Source organism: Silurus meridionalis, chromosome 21 (genome assembly GCF_014805685.1).
Source record: "Silurus meridionalis isolate SWU-2019-XX chromosome 21, ASM1480568v1, whole genome shotgun sequence".
NCBI lineage: Eukaryota > Metazoa > Chordata > Actinopteri > Siluriformes > Siluridae > Silurus > Silurus meridionalis.
In genome coordinates, this window is record NC_060904.1 from 11,992,201 (window position 1) to 12,014,956 (window position 22,756).

Sequence of the window (22,756 nt, forward strand, 5' to 3'; positions counted from 1 at the left end):
AGCAGGGATTCAGCGACTGGTGGTGTTGAACATAAGAAACCGAATAATTGATCTATTTAACCCTAAACTTTAACTAAGTAATGTAAACATCAATATAATGAATTATAACAAATTAAGAGAACACATTGACAGGTGTGAATACCTTGTTTGTATTTCTCCCTAACATTTTGCTCTCACTCTCTCTAGTGTGGATGTGACAGTTTTGACGAATGATGGCCCTTTTATAGGCCCCTTAATCCAGCAAGAGGAAGTGGAGCCCCGGCTCCTGGAATTAGAGCAGGACCCACCCAACTGGAGAGAGCTTGCTGATAGCAAGATTTTGGATCAACTCAGTAAGAAGGAGATTAAGAGACAGGAAGTCATCAACGGTAAATGAATGTGTATTCCCAGAAGGCCAAAAACCAATGTGAATGGAATGTGGGTGGGAGTCGAAGGTAGAAACTTAATAAGTGCTACATTCTACAATATTATGGAAGACACCAAGACTAAATGAATGGATAAATGGCTGCATATGTATTGTATTATTGAATAATTAATGTTTGTATTAATTAATTGTATTGCTGATTGGCACAATGATTGTTTTTAATTATTTTATTTGTATAGCTCTTTAACCATGGTCATTGTCCTAAAGCATTTTAATTTACAGAGTGAAATGGATTACGAATATATATTGTAGCGTCATAATTGTATTAGTCCATATAAGTTTATCTTTAATGAGCGAGCCAGTGGCAGCAGTCACAAGGAAAAAGTCTCTGAGGGGGTATGAGGAAGTACCCTTATGAGGAACCAGACTCAAAAGGAAACCTATCCTCATTTGGGTGACACAAAGTCCATTCATTATAGTTTCATCAGCTGTTCACAGGAAGGCGCTTGATTGCAAAACCCCTCCAAGCCGCTGCAGCAGACGGTTCCTATTAATTACAGTCCAAATCCTTCTGGTTCTATAAACATGTATATCGATAAGACACAAAAAAAAATCTATAAAAATCAGTATTAATCAAATCTTTTTTCTTTTTGCCCTACAGAGTTGTTTGTGACCGAGCAAGCCCATGTGCGCATGTTAAGTGTGCTACAGACAGTGTTTTATCGTCCACTGGAAAGAGAGGCAATCATGGGAATTACCGAGCTGGACACAATCTTCCCTAATTTGGATGAGATAATAGAGATGCACTGTGAGTCCTCTCTTTAACCTTAACCTTGTGTTGAAGTATGAAAATAAACAAAGATCACCCAAATGTATTTATAATGTACTATTTCAGACGCTCTCTATGAGAATCTAAAGAAGCTACGCCAAGACAATGACTTTGTCGTCAAAATTATCGGCACTCCGCTGCTAAACAGAGTGAGTAATATCTATTTCTATAAATTATATTTCTTATACCATTTGGATAATTATTTCTATAAGTTATGCAAGATGTATTTGTGATATTCACACAATTTAGTGGTTTTGTATATACAAAAGCTTACATATGACTATGCTTTTACAATATCTTCCAGTTTAGTGGCTCAGAGGGCGAATGGTTCCAGAAGCTCACAGCTCGTTTCTGTAGTCATCAGTCATGGACTCTGGTTCAAATCAAGAACAGACAGAAGAAAGATCCCCGATTCAATGCCTTTATACTGGTATATACTGTACACCTTTCTACACAGCTTTGCACTCACTGGTTGAGGAGTATGTGCAGGGGTCATTGGTAAACAGATGCAAAAACGTTGCTATATTTTTTAAGATCAGAATAATTGGTTGATGTTTAAGCTGTTAAACAAAATTCCAATTGATTTATCTGCTTATTGGATTTAATAGAATGGAAATAGCACCAGCATAAATCTCTTCTTTTTTTTTCTATCTTTGATTTATGAATAAATTACTATTTTTAGACTGGTTAAGATTAATGGACAAATATTTGCAGGCATTTTATATCACTTCTTCTTTACTGTAAAGAAAAAGAAATTTACCTCAGGGGAACACAAAGTATTAAACAATGCATATCATACCAAATATTTTCATGTGATGTTTGTTTTAGGAGGCTGAGAGTAAGCCACAGTGCAGAAGATTACAGCTGAAGGACATCATCCCCATCGAGATGCAGAGACTAACAAAGTACCCACTGCTTTTAGAAAATATTGCCAAGAATACAGGTTTGTGATTTTTATTTTTATTTCTTTTTTTTATTATTAGTTTTTAAACTGGTTGAAACTTTTCTGTGGCTATACACTGTATTGCCAAACATTTGTGCATAACTGAAGCACACAGCAATATGTGATTCTGCCACAAAGTTAAAAGCACACAATTTTAGTCTAGAAAGTCTTTCTATGCTATTTTTACTGGAACTCAAATATGTTTGAAGACTCCTGTGCAGAAATCGGCTGAGTGAAGACATGGTTTGCCATGATTGATGGGTACTTCTGCAGTCCATGCCTTCAGTGCCTAACCTCACTAATGCTCATGTAGCTGAATAGGCAAATTCCCACACATGCACACTTGAGTAAAGCCTTCCCAAATGAGTGGATGTGGTTATAATAAAAAAAGAAATACTAAAACTAAATTAGAAATTAGATGTAAAAAAGCATGAGTTGTGTTGGTCAATTATCCACAGGTTTTAGGCCAAATAGTGTGTCTTTTTTTTAATAAGGGCGAAAACGGTTCATAGATTTTATTGAGTGAATAACTTGCAGTACATAATGCAGAACCCTACAAAGAAGCACCCACTATTCACCTTCAACAATGATGTTATCAACAGCGGTGAAGAGTAAAGAAGTAAATTTAATGTTACTGTACTTCAGTAATGTATAGATACATGAAAAAGCGAATTATTTTCATTTGGGTAGACATATTTTAACTTCATTACATTTTAAAGTCAGATATCTTACTTTTTACTTTTTACATTTTGAAAAATCAGTCCTTTTTTTTGCATTTATAAGTGGACAAAAACTTTCTCGGTCAAGCATACAGCAAGCCACCACTCAGGGTAGAGCGCACTCTGTTTTTAACTTGTTCTGATTGAAGGTATCTGCTTAGCACGTCTTTTCACATTAACCGAGTCGATAAAGCAAGAGTCTTGTAATGAAAATGATAATAGGAACATTATAGCCATAATAAATTACAGTACTTTGTATACTTAAATACATTTAAAGGCAAATACTTTTGTACGCTCACTCAATTGAAAGTTTAAAGGGAGTAATTTTACTGGAGTAATATTTTAGTACTGTGCATCATTTGTGTACTTTGTCCACCACAGGTTATCAAGGTAGCTTAAACAAGCCAGAAAATAAATAGACGCTAATGATTAGATAGACTACACAGATCAAATGCAAGCAAATGCTTAAAGCTTGTTTAAACTCAATGCGCACTGTAGTTTTTAATGTACTATATAAAGTGTGAGAAACATAGGGCACTAGTAAAACAGATTAAAGGACAAAAAAACTAAATTTTAATGGTAAAGCAAGCAAAAGCATTTACTGACTTTCATTTGCCTAACAGATCTGAATTTATTGCATAACAACTGACCACAGGTATTTGTTAACCACTAGCTGGTTTATATTGGCATTTTAGCTTAAAGACGTCAAGCAGTTGACAGATGAAATAAAATTTGTGGTATTCTTAAAAATACAGAGTTATGAACAAACTTGCTTATATCCAGTTGTACAGCAGTTAGCAATATATGCTGTTTAATGTATGCAACTATTTTCTTCTCACAGAAGCCAAGATGGAGAAAGAAAACATCCAACAGGCTGCTGAGTGTTGTCGTAAGATCTTAAACCATGTCAATGAGGAGGTGAAACAAATGGAAAATCTTCTGGTAGGAACATTTTTTTAACTAAATGTTTATTTTCCAAGATGTTAAGAAGGAAAATATATTAAATTTAAATGTAAAGTTTATCATAGAATACTATAAAAACTCTTTCAGGATTTCAGTAAAAATACTGCTGAGCTTAAATGACTTTTTTCCCCATTTTATGACATGGCAATGGCAGGGCTTAATAGTGTCCTATAGCAGTCTGTATTCATCAGGTGCAAAAAAATGTATTCTAAAATGACCGATGTTGAATTTTTCCATAATGCAGATCCACCTCACTCCAGTATGTCAGTCATATGGTTCGGGACCATCCCAGCCAAGCTTCTTATCTGTCCCTTCGAATTACAACGTTCCATGTTTTAAATAAGAACTTGCTTGTTTTTTCTTGCTTGTTTTCTTGCTTGTTTTTTCTTGCTTGTAAAATGGAGCTAACCTACACTTTTTTGTTTTTAAATATAATATAATATAATATAATTTGATATATAATATTTATTAGCACATTTAAGGTTTGATGCTGTAACCATGCTCATTTGTAGAAGATCTCATTCTGGAGAATGTATTTAAATAATATATCGAATAGCTGTTTAATCTGTGTGCATTGAGAATGTACCTTTCTGATGAAAACTAAGTGAGCGTAAATTGTGAGCAGGATTTGTTATTTGTCTACAAATTGTGGACAAATCTGCTTTTTTTAATGTTCAAATCAACTCAGTTTTATTTGTATACAGACTTTTAATACTTTCAATAATGGGCATTGTACCAAAGCAGCTTTAAAGAATTAAATATATTTCAACTAAGTATAAATAAGTGTATTTTTCTATATATATATATATATATATATATATATATATATATATATATATATATATATATATATATAAATAAAATGTGGGAATGTCCAATCGATTCAAATGTTTAATCACGATTCATCTATATTATATAATTATGTCTAATTAATCTCCCTTACAAGACTTTGAAAGACTACCAGCGCAGGTTGGACACTTCAGGGCTGAAGCCCAGCAATGAGCTCTACACAGAGTACAAGGTAAGAGATTGTCTCATTACTCTGTTTACCCAGTCAGCATCATGTAACAGTATAAATGTTTTAAAAGACGAGTCTCTCTTTCAGAGCATTGACCTGACATCAAGAAAAATGGTTTACGAGGGGCCACTTATATGGAGGGTCACTAAGGAAAAAGCTATAGGTAACTGCTGTCAATGTTTATTTTGTCAAATATTTAATTATCATTCTTAATGTGATTTTAACCTAGTAACACTGATGTGTGTGTCAAGATGTACAGGGTGTGTTGCTTGGAGACTTGTTGGTCCTTCTGCAGAAACAAGATGATAAGATGCTCTTGAAATGCCAAAGTAAGAGTATCATTGCTTCCCAGGAGGGAAAACAAATGCTCAGCCCCATCATAAAGCTGGATTCGGCTTTCCTCCGAGATGTAGCCACAGGTAATTAAGTGTGCACGTGTGTGCAGAATGTGAGATTGTTACCAGAGAGTGGCATTTATTTCCTTTCTTTTTTCTTCAGATCGTAAGGCCTTTTATGTTATCTTTACTTGGGAGAGTGGAGCACAGATCTATGAACTTGTGGCCCAGTCTGGTGCTGAAAAGAAAATGTGAGCAGGAACAAAAAAAGACATCAGAAGCAGTCACTGAACAGTAATCTGTACCTGTACTTTGTAGCTTATTCATGGTAATAAAACTTTGTTTTTTTTAGATGGACAGATTTGATAAAATCGTCAGTAGAGGAGTTGAAGAAGAATAGTGGTCACACGATAGAGAGAGTGAGGCATGGAAGCGTGCCAAGTCACAGCACTGCACTGGCATATACTGCCTCGTGAGTATTTCTCCTTTTTTGTTGTTGTCTTTCTGAATGTTTACCAAAGGCTGCTGTTTTCTGTTATAATGGCATTTTTGAACAAAAACGCAGAAATGTGAGTGTGCACCTCTTCTTGTGTCAGTCAGTGTGCTTGGTATTGTATATTGTTTATTGTTAGTCCGTAACTACTGCATTACTGGTACAGTTTTATGTTTTAACCCTAGAAACAGTACAGAAGACCATATTTTAAAAAAAGTGTTAGTTTTTTAAATCATATTATGTGTTTTAGATTAGGCTAATTAAGAAAAATAACAAATATTCACAACCTACCTGATGTTTACCAGGGGTGCAAACAATATCTTCTGACAATGTGTTATATATACATCCATCCCTTCTGTCTAATTTGTGTGTGTGTGTGTGTGTGTGTGTGTGTGTGTGTGTGTGTGTGTGTGTGTGTGTGTGTGTGTGTGTGTACGTGTACATGTACGTGTACGTGTATGTGTACGTGTGTGTGTACAGTGCAACCTCGATACTCGCGGGGGGTTACGTTCTATGACCCCTCACAAGAAACACAAAATCGTGAGGTTTTGACTCTCTCTTTTTGATGGTCCCTTTTTCAAGGGGAACTGTACATGTACTGTAAATTCAACAAGAAGAGTGAATTACTTGTCATAAATGTTTTATTTACTACTCAAATTAATAAAACAATAAATAGTTTTTCATACATTTGTCATTTATTAGTACAAACATTTGAATACTTTTGTTTTTAAATTTTACTCCGAACTTTCGAGCCACTCACGGCTTCTCGTGAACCATCAGATTTTTCGCAAGTTACTCTTAGTCTGGTTCCAAATTAAAAGTTGCGAACTATCGAGGTCGTGAGTGTCAAGGTCACGAATATTGAGGTTCCACGGTGTCTGTGTGTGTTTGTGTGTGTGTGTATGTATATGTGTGTGTGTGTGTGTGTGTGTATGTGTGTGTATGTGTATGTGTATATATATATATATATATATATATATATATATAATAAACTAATAATAATAAACTTTATTATACTTTATACTTTTTATACTTCACGTTTGTTTCTATTTATTTGTTTTTATATTCTCATTTTATTAAAATGTTTACATACATATTAGACAGTCGTAAGAAGCATTTCACTACATGTCGTACTCTATATGAATGTGTATGTGACAAATAAAAGATTTAAATAGAATTTTAGTTATTAGAATTTTGACCTAATTTTAAAGATTCTATGTACCCCAGGATCTGAGAATAATTTATTAATCTTACTATCTCTTATATTATTCCTATTTTTATTATTTACTCATCACTAGGATCAAGGGGAAAAAAGACATGCCAACCTTAATTTGGAAACATTTCTAAAAGACTCATAGGGTGCTTTTTTTCATGCATTCTCATTTCTTTACTTTAGACTGAATCCCCCTCTCAGCCCCACTGACAATGGACCAGACATACTTAAAAACTCTGCTGGTAAGAATAAATGCTTATTTCATATTAAGGGCATTTTCCTGAAATATATCCAAGACCTATTTATTTTGGCAGGGGCTCAAAAACATCTCTTTATGGGCAAAAGGTGTACCAAATAATTGCACATGTTCAAGTATTTATTTAGTAACACTTAATTGGGAAAGAACTGTGCTTTTTAGATTGTAATGTATAAAAAGATCATTAACTTTGTAACCTGACATGAGCTGTGAGTTTTTTCCACAGCTGAGCCCCAGACCACCTTTTTTCTTTTTTGTATTCTCTTGACCACTTCTAGAGTCATAAACACCTTTCACATGCTTCAGAATGTACTGAATTCTTAAGATCTTGAAATTTGTGTGAACACAATTTGTTTAACATATTTTATGCTCTAATTTTAAGGTCAGTATAAAGACACCCTTACAGAGGAAAAGTTCAGACACACACATCCCTCACTGATTGACTACTTGGCTCTCAATGGATTTGACCCACTTGGTTACAGCAATGCCCCTCCAGAGAGGTCAGCCACGGTGGCTCTGGATGAAGGTCGGTGGTCTTTACGATTTCCAAGTATAAGATCCCTCCTTGTGAATATGTAGATACTGGAAAGTTGCATTGATCATTACTATTTTTAAACTAATGTAATATTATGCGTACCATATTCACATGAGCAACACTAATCCATCAATGCCTCGATAGTTATGTCTTTGAAGACACGATTCGTCGGAAGTACCAGTCTGTCCAAGAATGTGCAGCCTGATGGAGAGAGTGGAGCAGAGCCAGAGAAGCAGGAGAATGACGGGACACAAGGTAACAATCTTATATTAGCACTTAAACTCTGTGGCTAACTTGATTTCATACTGCTTTTTTTTTTTTATTATTGTTTCAACAAAATCGTGAACTACAGCTGTGACAACTGGTAATGGTATGTTTTGTTTCTGTTTTGTTTTTTTGGTTTTTTTTAGTAGTAGATGAACAGAACATTGAGTCGCAGGACGATACGCAGGAGGATGAGAAGGCAAAAGCAGATGAGCAGAAAGCTGTAATCGCTCCTTTACTGTTCTCACAGGAGCAGGTGGAGGAGGTCGGCAGAAAACTGGAGATTCTAGAAGAACATGTGAAGAGATTACAGGTTAGAATGGGTTGAGAGATCGCACTTTGGATTGTGGGTGATAGGATGAGTGCTAAAAATGCTATTACAGAGTACAATGGTTTTCACGCAGTAGGCAAACTTAGCAGCGTGTGCTCTACCCTCTACTCACGAATTTCATGCGCCCACTGCCAGACATATACTGTATAGTTTATACAGTATGGTACAGTTAATAGCTTTACTGTATTTTGTTAAACTATTAACAATTCACAGTATACTACCACATACTGATCACCTTTCTGTAAGACTCCTGGGTAGACTAAGCCATGTCTCGACTTGGATTTTTTTCAAGTTACTATGGGAGTCATCAGAACCAATCTCCATCTTAAGTCTGGGATTACCTGTATTTTTTGACAATGTTAAGTTCTTCTTTCAACAGAACATAATAGAGAGTGATAGTTTGTGTAAGTGTAAGTGCAATGTCTTTACAGAATGTGGAGGAGGAGTATCACAGGCTACAAGAAATCCTTGCAAAGTTCACTATTCAAAGAGGCAATTACAACTGAGAATATTTCAACTCTGCTGATCAAAAGGTAATTTTACCCCCTCTGTGAGTTCAGAATTGTATATTACACTTGCGTTGCTGTATCCGCATCGATATTTTGAATTATATCGTTTGTGATATTTGCATCCAAAATGTTTCCAATCTTTTTCGAATTCTAATGAATAACTAGATGAAAAGGTGATTGGGGTATCCAGTGTTTATTTATTTATTTATTTATTTATTATTTATTTAAAAAAAACATTTTTACTCCCATTTTTCATGCATTATTTCTGAATTTTTGCCACATATTCGATGTCTAACTTTTAGTCAGTGTGTGCTGCATCATCCTCCGAATACAGTGAATTTTTTTGTCTATAAACAGATTACCCCAAATACCCAAACTCATTCAGTTGAATAGAAGGATGGCCTCAATCTTTACACTTTGATTTAGGCTGCAATGTATGGAGGTCTGCATTTACTGTTTTCCAAAATGTTCTTAAACTTGTATCCTCTTTTTTTCTCTACAGATTGTCTGTAGCCCCAACCAAATGATGTGGTGAATGAATCAACTAAAAGGAAAGGAGAGAGAAGTGTGTGTGTGTGTGTGTGTGTGTGTGTGTGTGGGTGTGTGTGAACCCAAATGAAGATGGTCAGGACAGAGTAAACTTGTACTCACCTACGTTTGCCATTTTGAAAGAAAAGCTCTTGATTGATTAAGAGTATTAAGTGGAACTGGGTTGACATCTGCTGATGTATTTATGCTATTAAGTGTGATATGGAGTCGGGAAATGTTTGTGTGGAGAAGTTCGTTACTCGAAGCGACAGGTTTTGTTTATATCTTAGTGCTGCAGCTATACAAGCATCTTAGTAATTGTCACATGGTCAATGTAGATATATTCTGTGTCCAGCATGTTGGAGCGAGTGTGTGAGTGGATGTGCATGCGAGTCACTTTCATGAAATCAATCTCTTGACGTTCAGCTCTTTAAAGGAACATCACTGTGTTTAAATGTCTATGCATAATAATTGCAGGTTTTTCTTTCACTTTAAACCAGTTTATAAAGCGTAGCATTGCTAGCCTTCACATGGATTAGTTTCATACCAAAGAGGACCTAAGAGGGCACATATACAGTATATCAGTAAATCTATTGAGTAGGTCAGAGAAGAATTATTTAGCGTTTACTTCTATAAGAATATGCAAGATTAGCATGGGGAGCAAAATGAAAATGCACTTACATCCCATTATGTTCTATACACATGTATGAATAACTATAACTAGTACGTAGTTACGTAAGAATGAAAACACAAAGCTGACACTGAAGACACTTCTTCATAAAACTTAAATAATGTCTCCTTTTTTTAAATCCACCTTAGCAACGATTGTTTTATTTTATCAATATATGTTTTTAGTTTTTTATAATTTTTATATTTTGCATACTTGAGATTATACTATAAAGGTCAATTTGCAATAGCTGATTAAAAAAAAAACATGATTATTGAGAATAAAGAATTTAACAGTGCTGTTGTACAAATAGATAGGAATTATAGGTAACTGCTTATTAATTGCACCAGTGATTTTAGTGTGGTCTGTGAAAAGAGTAACACACTTCAGACTGTGCTATTATACAAAAAAAAAAAAAATTTTATTTTTTTTTTTTAAAGTGTGAAAAGGATTATTTTCAGAAAACAGTCTGGAGTGTGTAATTCTATGTATACCAAAACAAATAAAAAATTTTTATTGATTAATGATTATTTAATTTTTACACCGATTTTATATTTTTTCTCACCAGCTCGGTGCCTCTTTTAAAAAAAAAAATCTTTATACATTTTTTTATTTGACAAGACAAGCAACTTGTTACCTAGAAACCAGAAAGAACAAAATCAGTTATTTCAATAAACCACATCAACGATTATATTTGTCCTTGTTAAAAATGCATTTTTATTAAAATCATGCTTTATTTTTAGGATCAGATTATATGGAGCGCCTACGAACTGTACGAGCTGTAACTATAGAAACAATAACGTACCAGAACAAGGACATGTAACACATTCAGACCAATCAGAATACAACAGCACTGTTTAATAAATATAAATAAATTAGCAAATTGTAAACTGTAATAATCATCTTTAGCTGTATTACTTTTAACCAGGAGTTTCCCCTAAATTGACTTTGCAGACTTTCAGATGGTTCGTGTTGAAAACTTGTCATTTATGTGTAAAGGAAGGAAAAAAAGAGTTTTGTAAGAAATGTTCGAAAGTGACCATTTCACCTATGTAAAGATTTTTTTTTTTTTTTTTTTTTTTTTTGCTCTGTCACAAATCAATTATGATGATAATTATGCAAATACCAAATATCATAAGATAAATATGAGTAAATAGTGCCAATCATTATTTTATAGCATTTGCACCACAATCTCACAAAGTAGTACTGAATTGTACATCTATCATGTACATCTATCAGCTGTACATGCATCTGATCTACAGCTAAGACACATCTTTTTAAATGTACAATGTTATTTATAATGCAGGGTGGATCATGCAAAGATTGTAGTCTTTTATTTCTTTGCTCTGGCTCAGTAGCTGTGTCGAGGACCTAGTGGGGACTCTTCCTCTTTCTCATTAGGCAAATATACTCCAGTTTCAGTTCCACATCAGAAGGGGGTCTGATGGCAGATTATTTCTGCGATTCACATTGTGCACTGTTTTTTCATTCAACTTGTGATTCCTTTTTTTTCTATGCTGAACCAAATATTCTTTTACCTACAGAGTTGTACAATGTAATTTTCATGACCATTTTAGCACAGTACGTTTCCTCTCTATCCTCAATGTAGTACTATGTATATTTTAGGGGTAACATGCCAAAGCCGCCCCTAATTAAAGCAAGAACTATTCTGTGTATTTGTGCTTTGATTTTTATAATGTAAGATACTTTGAAAGCATTGAGGTACATTTTATTACTACTGTATTTTTTTCCTGTTCTTTTTTTTTTAAATAAATGATCTTAGTAATTGCTAAATGTTGTTATAACTAATGTTATTTTATGTGTAAAGAAATATGGAGAGAAAGCAGTCAAAACATTTAAGAGACTGATGAGAAGTGGGCAGGGGGAAAAAGGAATGGGTGGGGACAAAAAAAAAAAAAACTGCTAATAAATGCATCAACAGACGTTAGGAGGCCATTTTACTGCACCTGTTCACTCCACTTCATAGACGATGGAGGCCAGAGTTGTGTTCTTGTTCTGTCTTTTGGCAAGTGAGTAATACATAAGTGTGTGTATTGTGTATTGTTTTTTTCTTTTTATATATATATATATATATATATATATAAAATATGCTTTTTTTTCTTGTTCAAAAGGTCACATTCTCGGGCAAAAATAGCAGTAAATAGTTTGAGTTTGTGCAGTGGTCTTTTCAAAAATGTTTAATTGGTAGCATTAATATTTTTGAACATATAAACATTAAAATAAATATAAACACAACAATAAACATAGTTAGCATTTAAAACCTGCCACAACCATCATTTTTCTGAAAGTTGTGTTAAGCTGATAAAATGGCATCTTTTAAAAATTAAGTCTTTAAAAAAAAATAGTATGCAAAGAAATTTGTATTTCCAAAAATGTATCTTTATATGCTTTTTTCCTGCAAATTACCACTTTCAATGTAACTTCAGTGTTTGCACAGTAAGCACTTGCCTTTTAAACCATACTTTAAAGTACTGTGAAGCGTATTATTTCAAAAGACAATTTCCATTACATTTCCTCATTTCTTACATAGCACTGGGGTGTACAGTTGTGTTCAAAAATAATAGCAGTTTAACATTACTAACCAGATCGATCACTTTTTTGTAGAAATTATATTTCTACATCGCAAATATTTTACTAGTAGGTGTAGTAGAGTAACAGAAAACCAACAGACCCAACAGTAATGACATGCATGTTGCTAATTCTGTGTAAATTAATTGAAAGGAAAGTGTTTAAAATAATAGCAGTGTGGAGTTTAATTAGAGAGAGAAATTATTCTGTGGAAAACAAACGTGTCAAACAAGTGTCCTTTTTTTAAAGGATGAAGGCAGCAAATGTTGTACTGTGCATTTCCCTCAGAAAATCGAAGTAAAATGGGTCGTTCCAGACATTGTTCAGAAGGACGGTGTACTTTGATTAAACAGTTGATTACAGAGGGGAAAACAAAAAAAAAGTGCAGAAAATGATAGGCTGCTCAGCTAAAATATCATCAAATGCTTTGAAATGACAACCAAAACCAAGAAGTCAAAGAAAACGGAAAACTACCATTGGAATGGATCGAAGAATAGCCAAAAATGGCAATGTTATCAAAGAAAGTCTAAAGCTACCTGTGAGTACTGTAACAATTAGAAGACGTCTATGTGAAGCCAAGCTATCGGCAAGAAGCCCCCCGCAAAGTCCCACTGTTGAAAAAAAAAAAACGACACATGCTGAAGCGGTTACAATTTGCCAAAGAACACATCGACTGGCCTAAAGAGAAATGGTGCAATATTTTGTGGACTGATGTAAGCAAGATTGTTCTTTTTAGGACAGTTTGTCAGACGACCCCCAAACACTGGATTCAAGCCATAGTACACTGTGAAGACAGTGAAACATGGTAGCGCAAGCATCCAGATATGGGGAAGCTTCTCATACTACAGTGGTTGGGCCTATTTATCACATTCCAGGGATCATGGATCAGTTTGAGTACATTAAAATACTTAGAGTTCGTGTTGCTTTATGCCGAGGAGGAAATGCCCTTGAAATAGGCGTTTGAACAACAACCCCAAACACACCAGTAAGCGAGCAGCATCTTGGTTCCAGACAAGATTAATGTTATGGAGTGGCCAGCCCAATCCCTGGATCTTAATCCACTTGAAAACTTGTGGGGTGACATCAAGACCACGAAATGCACAGGAATTTTGGTGTGTAGTGAAGTCGTTCTGGGCTGGAATACCTGTTCACAGGTGCCAGAGGTTGGAACACAGATGTGAAGCAGTTCTCAGAAATCGTGGTTGTACAACTAAATAGTAATTCTTCAAGCATTTTTTAGTTCATACAGTAAGTATTTGACTTTGTAAAGAAACATGCAGACAATATATTTTTTTAACAGCCTAATACATTTTTTCTTCAGTTTCTGTAGTTATAACAAATTCGATACATTTTTCTTCATATTTTGATTTAGAATTGAAAGTGCAGTGTCCCAATGCATTCCGTGTATTGAAATAAAAGTTATAAGGATTTTGAGCTTTACTCACTTTTTTAACACTGCAATTATTTTAAACACAACTGTATATACATTATATGAACAATGTATTGGGACAACTGAATTTCACAGCTATATGTGTTTTTTTGCTAAACTATCACCACAAATTTGGAGGCACACAATTTTATAGGATGTTTGGGTGCCCCAGTGCAGAAAAAGTCAGCTTCAAGAAGATATGCTTTATATGTGTTGAAGTGAAAGATCTTAAGGGACCTGCTATGGAGCTGTGAACTAAGAGTACACCTTTGGAATTAATTTGGAACGCTGACTGCACCCCAGGTTTCTTCATCCTACATCAGTACCTGACTTTAGTAACACCATTGTAGCTTAATGAGCAGAAATAGACCACAAGCACACTACAAAATCTAGTGGAACATCTTTCCAGAAGAGTGGAGGTTATTATAACAGCAAATGCGGACAATTTGTGTTTAAAAAAGCACAACATTATGCATGTAAGCTTAATTACAGTTTAAATACATTTACCATGTCATAGTGTTAAAGAACACATAAATGCTTATGAGAAGTAGGTATCACAGTGCTAAATAAAAATTTCTAAATATACTTTAAATCACATACACTTCAGTGCACAACTGACGGCTAAATAATAATATTATAATGATAATAATATAAAAGTATATTACTTTTGTTTTTTAAATCATTATTAATCTTTTATCCTTAATTTTTTTTCCACTGAAACGTCTAAATGATTGTTGCTATATTCACTAACATACAAAATAATTATAATATATTCATATACACCATAAACCGCAGAGCTAATGTCTTTATCTTGTTTGCAAAAGACACCTGTGACTGTTTGGCTTCACTGGAGCTTATCTCCTGCTGAAGCTAGCAGTTCTACTTCATATCCTCTGTGTGTGTATGTAAAATATATATTCTTAAACTCAGACCAAAATTTGTGGTATCTTTTTTAAAAATGGCCATTAAAAAAAAAATTTGCATGTATATGTATATATTATATATGTATATGCCTATATATTATATATATATTTTATATATATATATATGTGTGTGTGTGTGTGTGTATATATATATATATATATATATATATATATATATATATATATATATATATATATATATAATGTATGTATATATTCGTAATATACGGTAATCCCCCGCTTTACCGCAGTTCTAATCCTGTGCTCCGATTCATTGTGGAGTTGCATTTTCCACACAACTAATTTGTTTGGCTGATTTTCCCGGCACGATAGACCAAAAAACTTAGAGAGTTGTTTTTATGGAGTTTTATGTTAAAATCATAAAATTCATTAATAAAAATAGATTAATTATAAAATGTCAAATGTTAATATAGTACATTACTGTATACATAAAATAGCATTTTTTTTTTTTTTGGTGGCGTCCGTTTATCGCGTTTTTTTGTTTATCGCGGGCGGTTTTGGAACGTAACCACCTCGATAAACGGGGTTTACTGCATATACATATATATATACAGGGAGTGCAGAATTATTAGGCAAATGAGTATTTTGACCACATCATCCTCGTTATGCATGTTGTCTTACTCCAAGCTGTATAGGCTGGAAAGCCTACTACCAATTAAGCATATTAGGTGATGTGCATCTCTGTAATGAGAAGGGGTGTGGTCTAATGACATCAACACCCTATATCAGGTGTGCATAATTATTAGGCAACTTCCTTTCCTTTGGCAAAATGGGTCAAAAGAAGGACTTGACAGGCTCAGAAAATTCAAAAATAGTGAGATATATTGCAGAGGGATGCAGCAGTCTTAAAATAGCCAAGCTTCTGAAGCGTGATCATCGAACAATCAAGCGTTTCATTCAAAATAGTCAACAGGGTCGCAAGAAGCGTGTGGAAAACCAAGGCGCAAAATAACTGCCCGTGAACTGAGAAAAGTCAAGCGTGCAGCTGCCAAGATGCCACTTGCCACCAGTTTGGCCATATTTCAGAGCTGCAACATCACTGAGTGCCCAAAAGCACAAGGTGTGCAATACTCAGAGACATGGCCAAGGTAAGAAAGGCAGAAAGTCGACCACCACTGAACAAGACACACAAGCTGAAACGTCAAGACTGGGCCAAGAAATATCTCAAGACTGATTTTCTAAGGTTTTATGGACTGATGAAATGAGAGTGAGTCTTGATGGGCCAGATGGATGGGCCCGTGGCTGGATTGGTAAAGGGCAGAGAGCTCCAGTCCGACTCAGACGCCAGCAAGGTGGAGGTGGAGTACTGGTTTGGGCTGGTATCATCAAAGATGAGCTTGTGGGGCCTTTTCGGGTTGAGGATGGAGTCAAGCTGAACTCCCAGTCCTACTGCCAGTTTCTGGAAGACACCTTCTTCAAGCAGTGGTACAGGAAGAAGTCTGCATCCTTCAAGAAAAACATGATTTTCATGCAGGACAATGCTCCATCACACACGTCCAAGTACTCCACAGCGTGGCTGGCAAGAAAGGGTATAAAAGAAGAAAATCTAATGATATGGCCTCCTTGTTCACCTGATCTGAACCCCATTGAGAACCTGTGGTCCATCATCAAATGTGCGATTTACAAGGAGGAAAACAGTACACCTCTCTGAACAGTGTCTGGGAGGCTGTGGTTGCTGCTGCACGCAATGTTGATGGTGAACAGATCAAAACACTGACAGAATCCATGGATGGCAGGCTTTTGAGTGTCCTTGCAAAGAAAGGTGGCTATATTGGTCACTGATTTGTTTTGTTTGGTTTTGAATGTCAGAAATGTATATTTGTGAATGTTGAGATGTTATATTGGTTTCACTGGTAAAAATAAATAATTGAAATGGGTATGAATTTGTTTTTTGTTAAGTTGCCTAATAATTATGCACAGTAATAGTCACCTGCACACACAGATATCCCCCTAAAATAGCTAAAACTAAAAACTACTTCCAAAAATATTCAGCTTTGATATTAATGAGTTTTTTGTGTTCATTGAGAACATGGTTGTTGTTCAAATTAAATCCTCAAATAAAATGAATCCTCAAAAATACAACTTGCCTAATAATTCTGCACTCCCTGTATATACATGGGGTGTAACAGTGCACAAAATTCACTGATCAGTACATACTTTTTGTTTTTAAGTATTTGGTATGATTTCAGTATGTTAGGAGGAAGAAATGTAAAACATTTAATTGCTTGTCGTTTTTTTATTAATGAAGTTTATTATTTAACATTTGTAAAACAACAGTTTACATTTTCAAACAATTTTAAATCAAATGCCCACTTGATTAAATAATATATAAAAGTACTTAATTATATTTTATAAAAAATAAAATAGAATAAATCTAATTAATGTAAAAGTTTTTATCAAATTGATTAAATTTATTTATCAATTAAATTAGCACAAAATAAATTAATTAAATACTATTTAATAATAATACAGATTAACCAAATTCTGGAAGCTAGACATAAAATGCTAAAGAATCCATAGCGCCAGCGTTAGCCGCTAAACAGGAAGTGGCTAGCGGCTAAGGCTAGAGCTATGGATTCTTTAGCATTTTATCCAAGGCAGATACTAAACAAACTTGCAGTCTGCCACTTAATACTTTCCTGAGGGACCTCAGATTGTAACTATGTTCCGCATGTACAGTACAAAGGATTTGCATTGCATTTGGTACACGTGTTTATTGAACCGAAAGCCCTGTACCGAAAAATTTTGGTATGAATATGTGTACTGTTACACCTCTAATAAATATATATAAAGTAATTCCCTGCTTAAAAAAAGAAAGGGAAAAAAGCATTTTAGGGGTGGCATCTGTTTGTGTTTTTTTGTAACGTAACACCGCAATAAATAAAAAACTGCAATAAACACATGCCACCCCAAAAATGCTTTTTTGTTTTTTTGTTTTGTTTTGCAAAACATTTGCAAGAATACTGTAATTATATTTTTATTAATGATTTTCATTATTTCAACATAAAACGCCATAAAAACAATTCCCTATAAGTTTTTTGGTCTATCATGCTTTCTGTGAGAGAGCGGGAAAATCTGCCAAACTAATTAGTTATGTGGCAAATGCAATTTTGCAAATGGAAACCGGAGGCGTGACATTCGAACCGCGGTAAAGCGGGGGGTTACTGTGTATACTATCTTTTTAAAAACAATTTCTTACGGTAATATGATGTAAACTTGTCACTTTTTATATTTTTTATAAAGCTGCTGCCAGAGCTGCCAGTCCTTCCAAGTCTTGCAAAAATGGTTTTGACCCTCCCAGCATACGGCGTGCCATCTTACAGGATGCCTCTATGAAGTGCTGTTACACCTGTGACATTGAAGAGGAAGTTATATGGGCCCAGACTTTGATCATTTCCCCAAACAACAGCCTCATTATGGGTTTGAATCTAACTAACAAACGATTTGAAACTAATCAAGAAAAAAAGCCAAACATGCACTGCTCAAATCTGATAATAAAAAACATTGCGCTGCATGATGCAGGCCTGTATCAGTGCATTTTAACACAATCAAACAACAGTTTTTTTACACCTGGGACATTTTTACAAGTATACAGTAAGTGGACAGTTTTTATTTTTGTGTGTACACTTCTTTTCCTGCCAGCATTAAAAATTTAGATTAATATTTGTATATTTTAAATAGTAAAATGTAAAGAACGAATGTAATATTTGATTGAAAGTTTAGACACACCTCCTTCAGTGTTTTTTCATTTTTATTATTTTCAACATTGTACAATAATAATGACATCCAAACAGAATGTTTTAGATTTTAGATTGTCCAAAGTAGCTACATATAGCTTTGATGACAGCTTGGCAAACTCATGACATTCCCTTATAAGATTCCTGAAAATCTCAAGAACTTCAAATGTATCCCCAAATGCAGTTTCCAAAACCATCAAACATGATGAGGAAACAGGCTCTTATGTGGACCGTCTGAGGAAAAGTCCAAGAGCTACCTCTGCTGCAGAGAATAATTACAATCTTAATTTATTACAATTACCAGCCTCAGATTTTTATAATATGCTGATTTTTATATATGCTTCTCTGTTATATTTTAACATCCACTTTTCAGAGGAGACTGAGTGAGACAGGTTTCATGCTCGAATTGCAGAAAATAAACCATTACTTCAGAAGAACAACCAGCAGAAGAGACTTCCTTGTGCCAAGAGAAACAAGGAATGGCTATTAGATTAGTCCACATTTGAGTTTTTTGGTTCTAATTGCAGTGGCTCTGTTAGACGTTCAAAGGGTGAACAGACGGTTCCTGAATTTGTGCTTCCCACTGTGAATCATGGTGCAGGAGGTGTGCTGGTGTGGGGGGTGCTTTGCTGGTGACACTGCTGATGATTTGCTCAAAATTTAGGGCACAATTAAATAGCATTTTGCAATGACACGCCATCCCATCTATTTTGCACTTGGTGGGACCATCATTTGTTTTATAACGGGACAATATCCCCAAACACACCTCTAGATTATGTAAGAGCTATTTGTCCAAGAAGGAGAGTGGTGGAGTGGTGCATCAGATGACCTGGCCTCCACAATCCCCCAATGGCTTGGAATGAGTTGGAACGGAGAGTGAAGAAACAGCAGGCAACATTGCACTAAACACCTTTGGGATTTTAAGATTGTTAGAAAACAATTCTAGGTGACTACCATATGAGGCTGACTGAGAGAATGCCAAGAGTGTGCTAAACTGGCATCAAAGCAATAGGTGGCATCTTGGAAGAATTGAAAATAAAATATAGATTTTTGGTTATTTAACACTTTTTTGTTTACTACATAATTCCATATATATTTTTTCCACAGCTTAGATGGCTTATCATATTTAACTCACTCCTATTTACAATATTGCTTCAGTTCATTGAGGTTTGCAGGCATTTGTTTATGCACAGCTCTTTTAAGGTCCTGCCACACTGTTTAATCAAGTTACGGTCTGGACTTTGACTGAGCCGTTGCCATTGGATTCCGTTCTTTTTTCAGCCAATTTGTTTTATATTTTCTGGTGTGCAGTGGAAACAATGCATTTTTCCATGGCTCACCTTTGGCCAATCTTTAGCTGTTAGACTCTAAAATACTTTGATAGACAGAGGAGTTTATGGTCAGCTCAATAACCGCAAGTTCAAATCGTTACCTCTCCACCACCGTGCTTGGGGCTTGTATGAAGTGTTTTTTTGCTGATATGATGTTTGTTTTTCAATAAATGTGTTGCTATGCATTATGGCCAAACATCGTCACTCTGGTCTCCTCTGTCCAAAAGTCAATGTTTGAGGTCTCATGGTTTGTTCGAAGTCAATTTTGCAAACCTAAGCCATGTTCCTATATTTTTTGGGGGGGTCTCCTGGCAACCCATCCAAAAACATACTTGTTCAGTCTTTTTCTAAAGAACAAATTGAACTTGTTAACTGAGGCTTGTAGAGTCTGGGATGTAACTGTCTGTTGTTGTTTTTTTTTTAGCAATTTCTCTGAGCATTTTACCTTGCATTGAGTCGGAGTCTGACCTTGGGGTGATTTTGCTGAGGCATCCACTCCTGGGATATTGACAACAGGCATTTCATTAGCAGCACCTAGCTTTACTTAGCCTCTCAAATTCTGTAAAAGCAGTAAAGGGCTACATTGTTTTTCATCCATGACTATTTTGGCTTTATTTTTAAAAAAGAAATAATGACATGGTGTAATATGTTATGTGGTGGAGTTCATCTGAAGTTATATTTATCTAATTCTAATACCTGATAAAGACCAAAAGATTTTTTTATTATGTCCCCATACGTAAAACTAATGATTTCCACGACTAGGGTACTTTCATACATTTCTTTTATTCATTCATAACATGACTTGAAATATATTAATGATGCATCAGTTTTAAGATTGTTATGAATCTGAATGTCAAATAGAAATGTGCTCTTCAAAATATATTGACGTATAATCTAATCTGTTCCTTATTAGAGCCTGTACAAATGATCCTGAACATTAATGAGAGGACTAAGAACAGTATCATCACAGCTCAAGGTGTTCTCCTGTTGTTGGTTGTGCTGATTCCAGGCACAATGCTCATCTGCAAGGTCCTTTACACATGCACTTATATACAGTTATTATGTAAAAGAAAATTTAAGTTGTAAATTAAGTCAACTTGAATTAATGAGTTGGATTGAACCGTATTTTATTCACAATACAACATAGGAAACCTATAATAATAAAATTACATGTTTAACATGTTTAAAATAAGGACATGTACAATTTTAAGGGAAGAATAAGGTAAATTTGAATTTGATGGCTGCAACACGTCTGGGATGAAGACAACAAAAGGCTGGAAAAGTTACTAAAAAGTGACAAATTAGAAAATGTTTTGTTTTCCTTTTTCAATAATTTTTAAAAAAAAAAAGTGTATAATAGAAAGGAATAATAAATTAAATGTTACAATGCTTCTGAAAACATTATAAATGAATACAAATAAAATATATTTGATAGATTAAGAAATAACATTGCATAATATTACATATTTTTTACAAATATAATAATGTACAACATATATATATATATATATATATATATATATATATATATATATATATATATATATATATATATATATGTTCTACATTATAGAGAGATAGAGAAAGATAGAGAGCTCTATATTGATGTTAAGCTTTTTCTATCTTCTTTTCTTTCACACAGTCAAAGGGCTTGCAAGAGCTGGAGAAAAAGAAGAGCAAAGAGGAAGAAAATATTTATGAGGTATGTCATATTTTTCCTTTCTATATATTGTCCACTAAAAATAACAACATACAGCCATTACTATCTAAATACCTGCCAACAAATGTGAGTACTAAGAACAGATATACTAAAATGGTTGCTGAAATGTGAGGGGTGTACTTAATTTTGTGAGATATATATATATAGCTGTATATACTGTATATTTTACAGTTAACATCATACGAGCTCTAGAACTATACTAATTTAATTAGGTGAAAATGATCTGCAAGTTTGTAAAAATAACATTTAATGTAATCTTCATTGTTCTGTGTGTGTGTGTGTTGACACTCGTTTGTTTCTCTGTAGGGTCTCAACCTGGATGATTGCAATTCCACATATCATCAAATTCAGCGGTCTCTCGTCCAAGGACCGTACCAGGATGTGTGTAACAATGACGAAGACGACATTCAGCTGGAGAAGCCCTGAATGTGTGGCTGTGAGGAGTCGGGATCAATTCAACCACATACAAATACAATGTAGCTCTATTGCCAATGCTTTGTCAGCTGTAGCCTTTATAACAGTGGGTTGATTTTGCGAAGACATTGCTGTTTTGAAATAGTGTTAGCATGCAAACTGTCATACTTGGATAAAAAATAGAAAGCGCCACAGGCCAACTGGTTTCAGGAACTGAACTGAGTAAAGTTGATGATTTTCAGTGCTTCCAGGACATAGTGGTAGGATTAACATGACAACAGACCAGATAACTGCCATTTCTGGTTTAAATTTGCATACAAATACACAGTGAGATTGTGTTCCACCCTTTGTGTAGATATTACATAAAAACAAACAAAAGGCAATCAAAAGTTATTAAGATATGACATTAAGCTTGCAGCACAATTGTATGGTGTTGCAGAAGGTCTGCTACAAGCTTTAAAAGAATATATGTATTTCTATTCGACATTTCCTGTTCAGTCCTGCTGATATTCAGCACAGCAGCACATAAGCTTGTGCTATATTGCTTAAATGAAAAGCCTTATGTCTTTCTGTAATGCTTTCAATAAAGATTTTTTACAAAAAAAATTGTTTAGACACATTTTTT

At 34.5% G+C, this 22,756-nt stretch overlaps 2 protein-coding genes across 7 annotated transcripts in view; both read left to right on the forward strand.

Annotated features, from left to right (window-relative positions):
• The window catches only part of arhgef1b (Rho guanine nucleotide exchange factor (GEF) 1b), a 46,906-nt gene extending 35,145 nt beyond the window's left edge, over positions 1-11,761 (forward strand). For 5 of the 6 annotated variants that reach the window (XM_046877391.1, XM_046877394.1, XM_046877396.1 and 2 more), the window contains 17 exons: positions 187-368; positions 1,026-1,172; positions 1,260-1,342; positions 1,498-1,623; positions 2,022-2,136; positions 3,697-3,797; positions 4,765-4,839; positions 4,924-4,999; positions 5,088-5,255; positions 5,335-5,422; positions 5,524-5,643; positions 7,061-7,119; positions 7,516-7,659; positions 7,813-7,923; positions 8,079-8,245; positions 8,695-8,796; positions 9,275-11,761. In XM_046877391.1, the coding sequence (XP_046733347.1) occupies positions 187-368; positions 1,026-1,172; positions 1,260-1,342; positions 1,498-1,623; positions 2,022-2,136; positions 3,697-3,797; positions 4,765-4,839; positions 4,924-4,999; positions 5,088-5,255; positions 5,335-5,422; positions 5,524-5,643; positions 7,061-7,119; positions 7,516-7,659; positions 7,813-7,923; positions 8,079-8,245; positions 8,695-8,769 (1,837 nt within the window). In that variant the 3' untranslated portion in view covers positions 8,770-8,796; positions 9,275-11,761. The remainder of the gene's footprint in view (positions 1-186; positions 369-1,025; positions 1,173-1,259; positions 1,343-1,497; positions 1,624-2,021; positions 2,137-3,696; positions 3,798-4,764; positions 4,840-4,923; positions 5,000-5,087; positions 5,256-5,334; positions 5,423-5,523; positions 5,644-7,060; positions 7,120-7,515; positions 7,660-7,812; positions 7,924-8,078; positions 8,246-8,694; positions 8,797-9,274) is intronic. The other variant, XM_046877393.1, reaches the window with a different exon arrangement.
• A 140-nt stretch (positions 11,762-11,901) lies between these two features.
• Positions 11,902-22,728, forward strand: cd79a (CD79a molecule, immunoglobulin-associated alpha). The gene is made up of 5 exons (XM_046877397.1): positions 11,902-11,997; positions 18,173-18,523; positions 20,911-21,026; positions 21,640-21,699; positions 22,024-22,728. The coding sequence occupies exons 1-5, from the start codon at positions 11,958-11,960 to the stop codon at positions 22,141-22,143; spliced, it is 687 nt and encodes a 228-aa protein (XP_046733353.1). The 5' UTR covers positions 11,902-11,957; the 3' UTR covers positions 22,144-22,728.
• Positions 22,729-22,756: the final 28 nt, after the last annotated feature.

What these genes read in the sequence shown, in the direction of transcription:
- cd79a (XM_046877397.1), top strand. Translation starts at nt 11,958, where the DNA reads ATGGAGGCCAGAGTTGTGTTCTTGTTCTGTCTTTTGGCAA. An exon ending in CTTGTTCTGTCTTTTGGCAA is followed by an intron (nt 11,998 to 18,172) that starts GTGAGTAATACA and finishes TTTTTTATAAAG; the next exon opens with CTGCTGCCAGAGCTGCCAGT. An exon ending in AGGAAGAAAATATTTATGAG is followed by an intron (nt 21,700 to 22,023) that starts GTATGTCATATT and finishes GTTTCTCTGTAG; the next exon opens with GGTCTCAACCTGGATGATTG.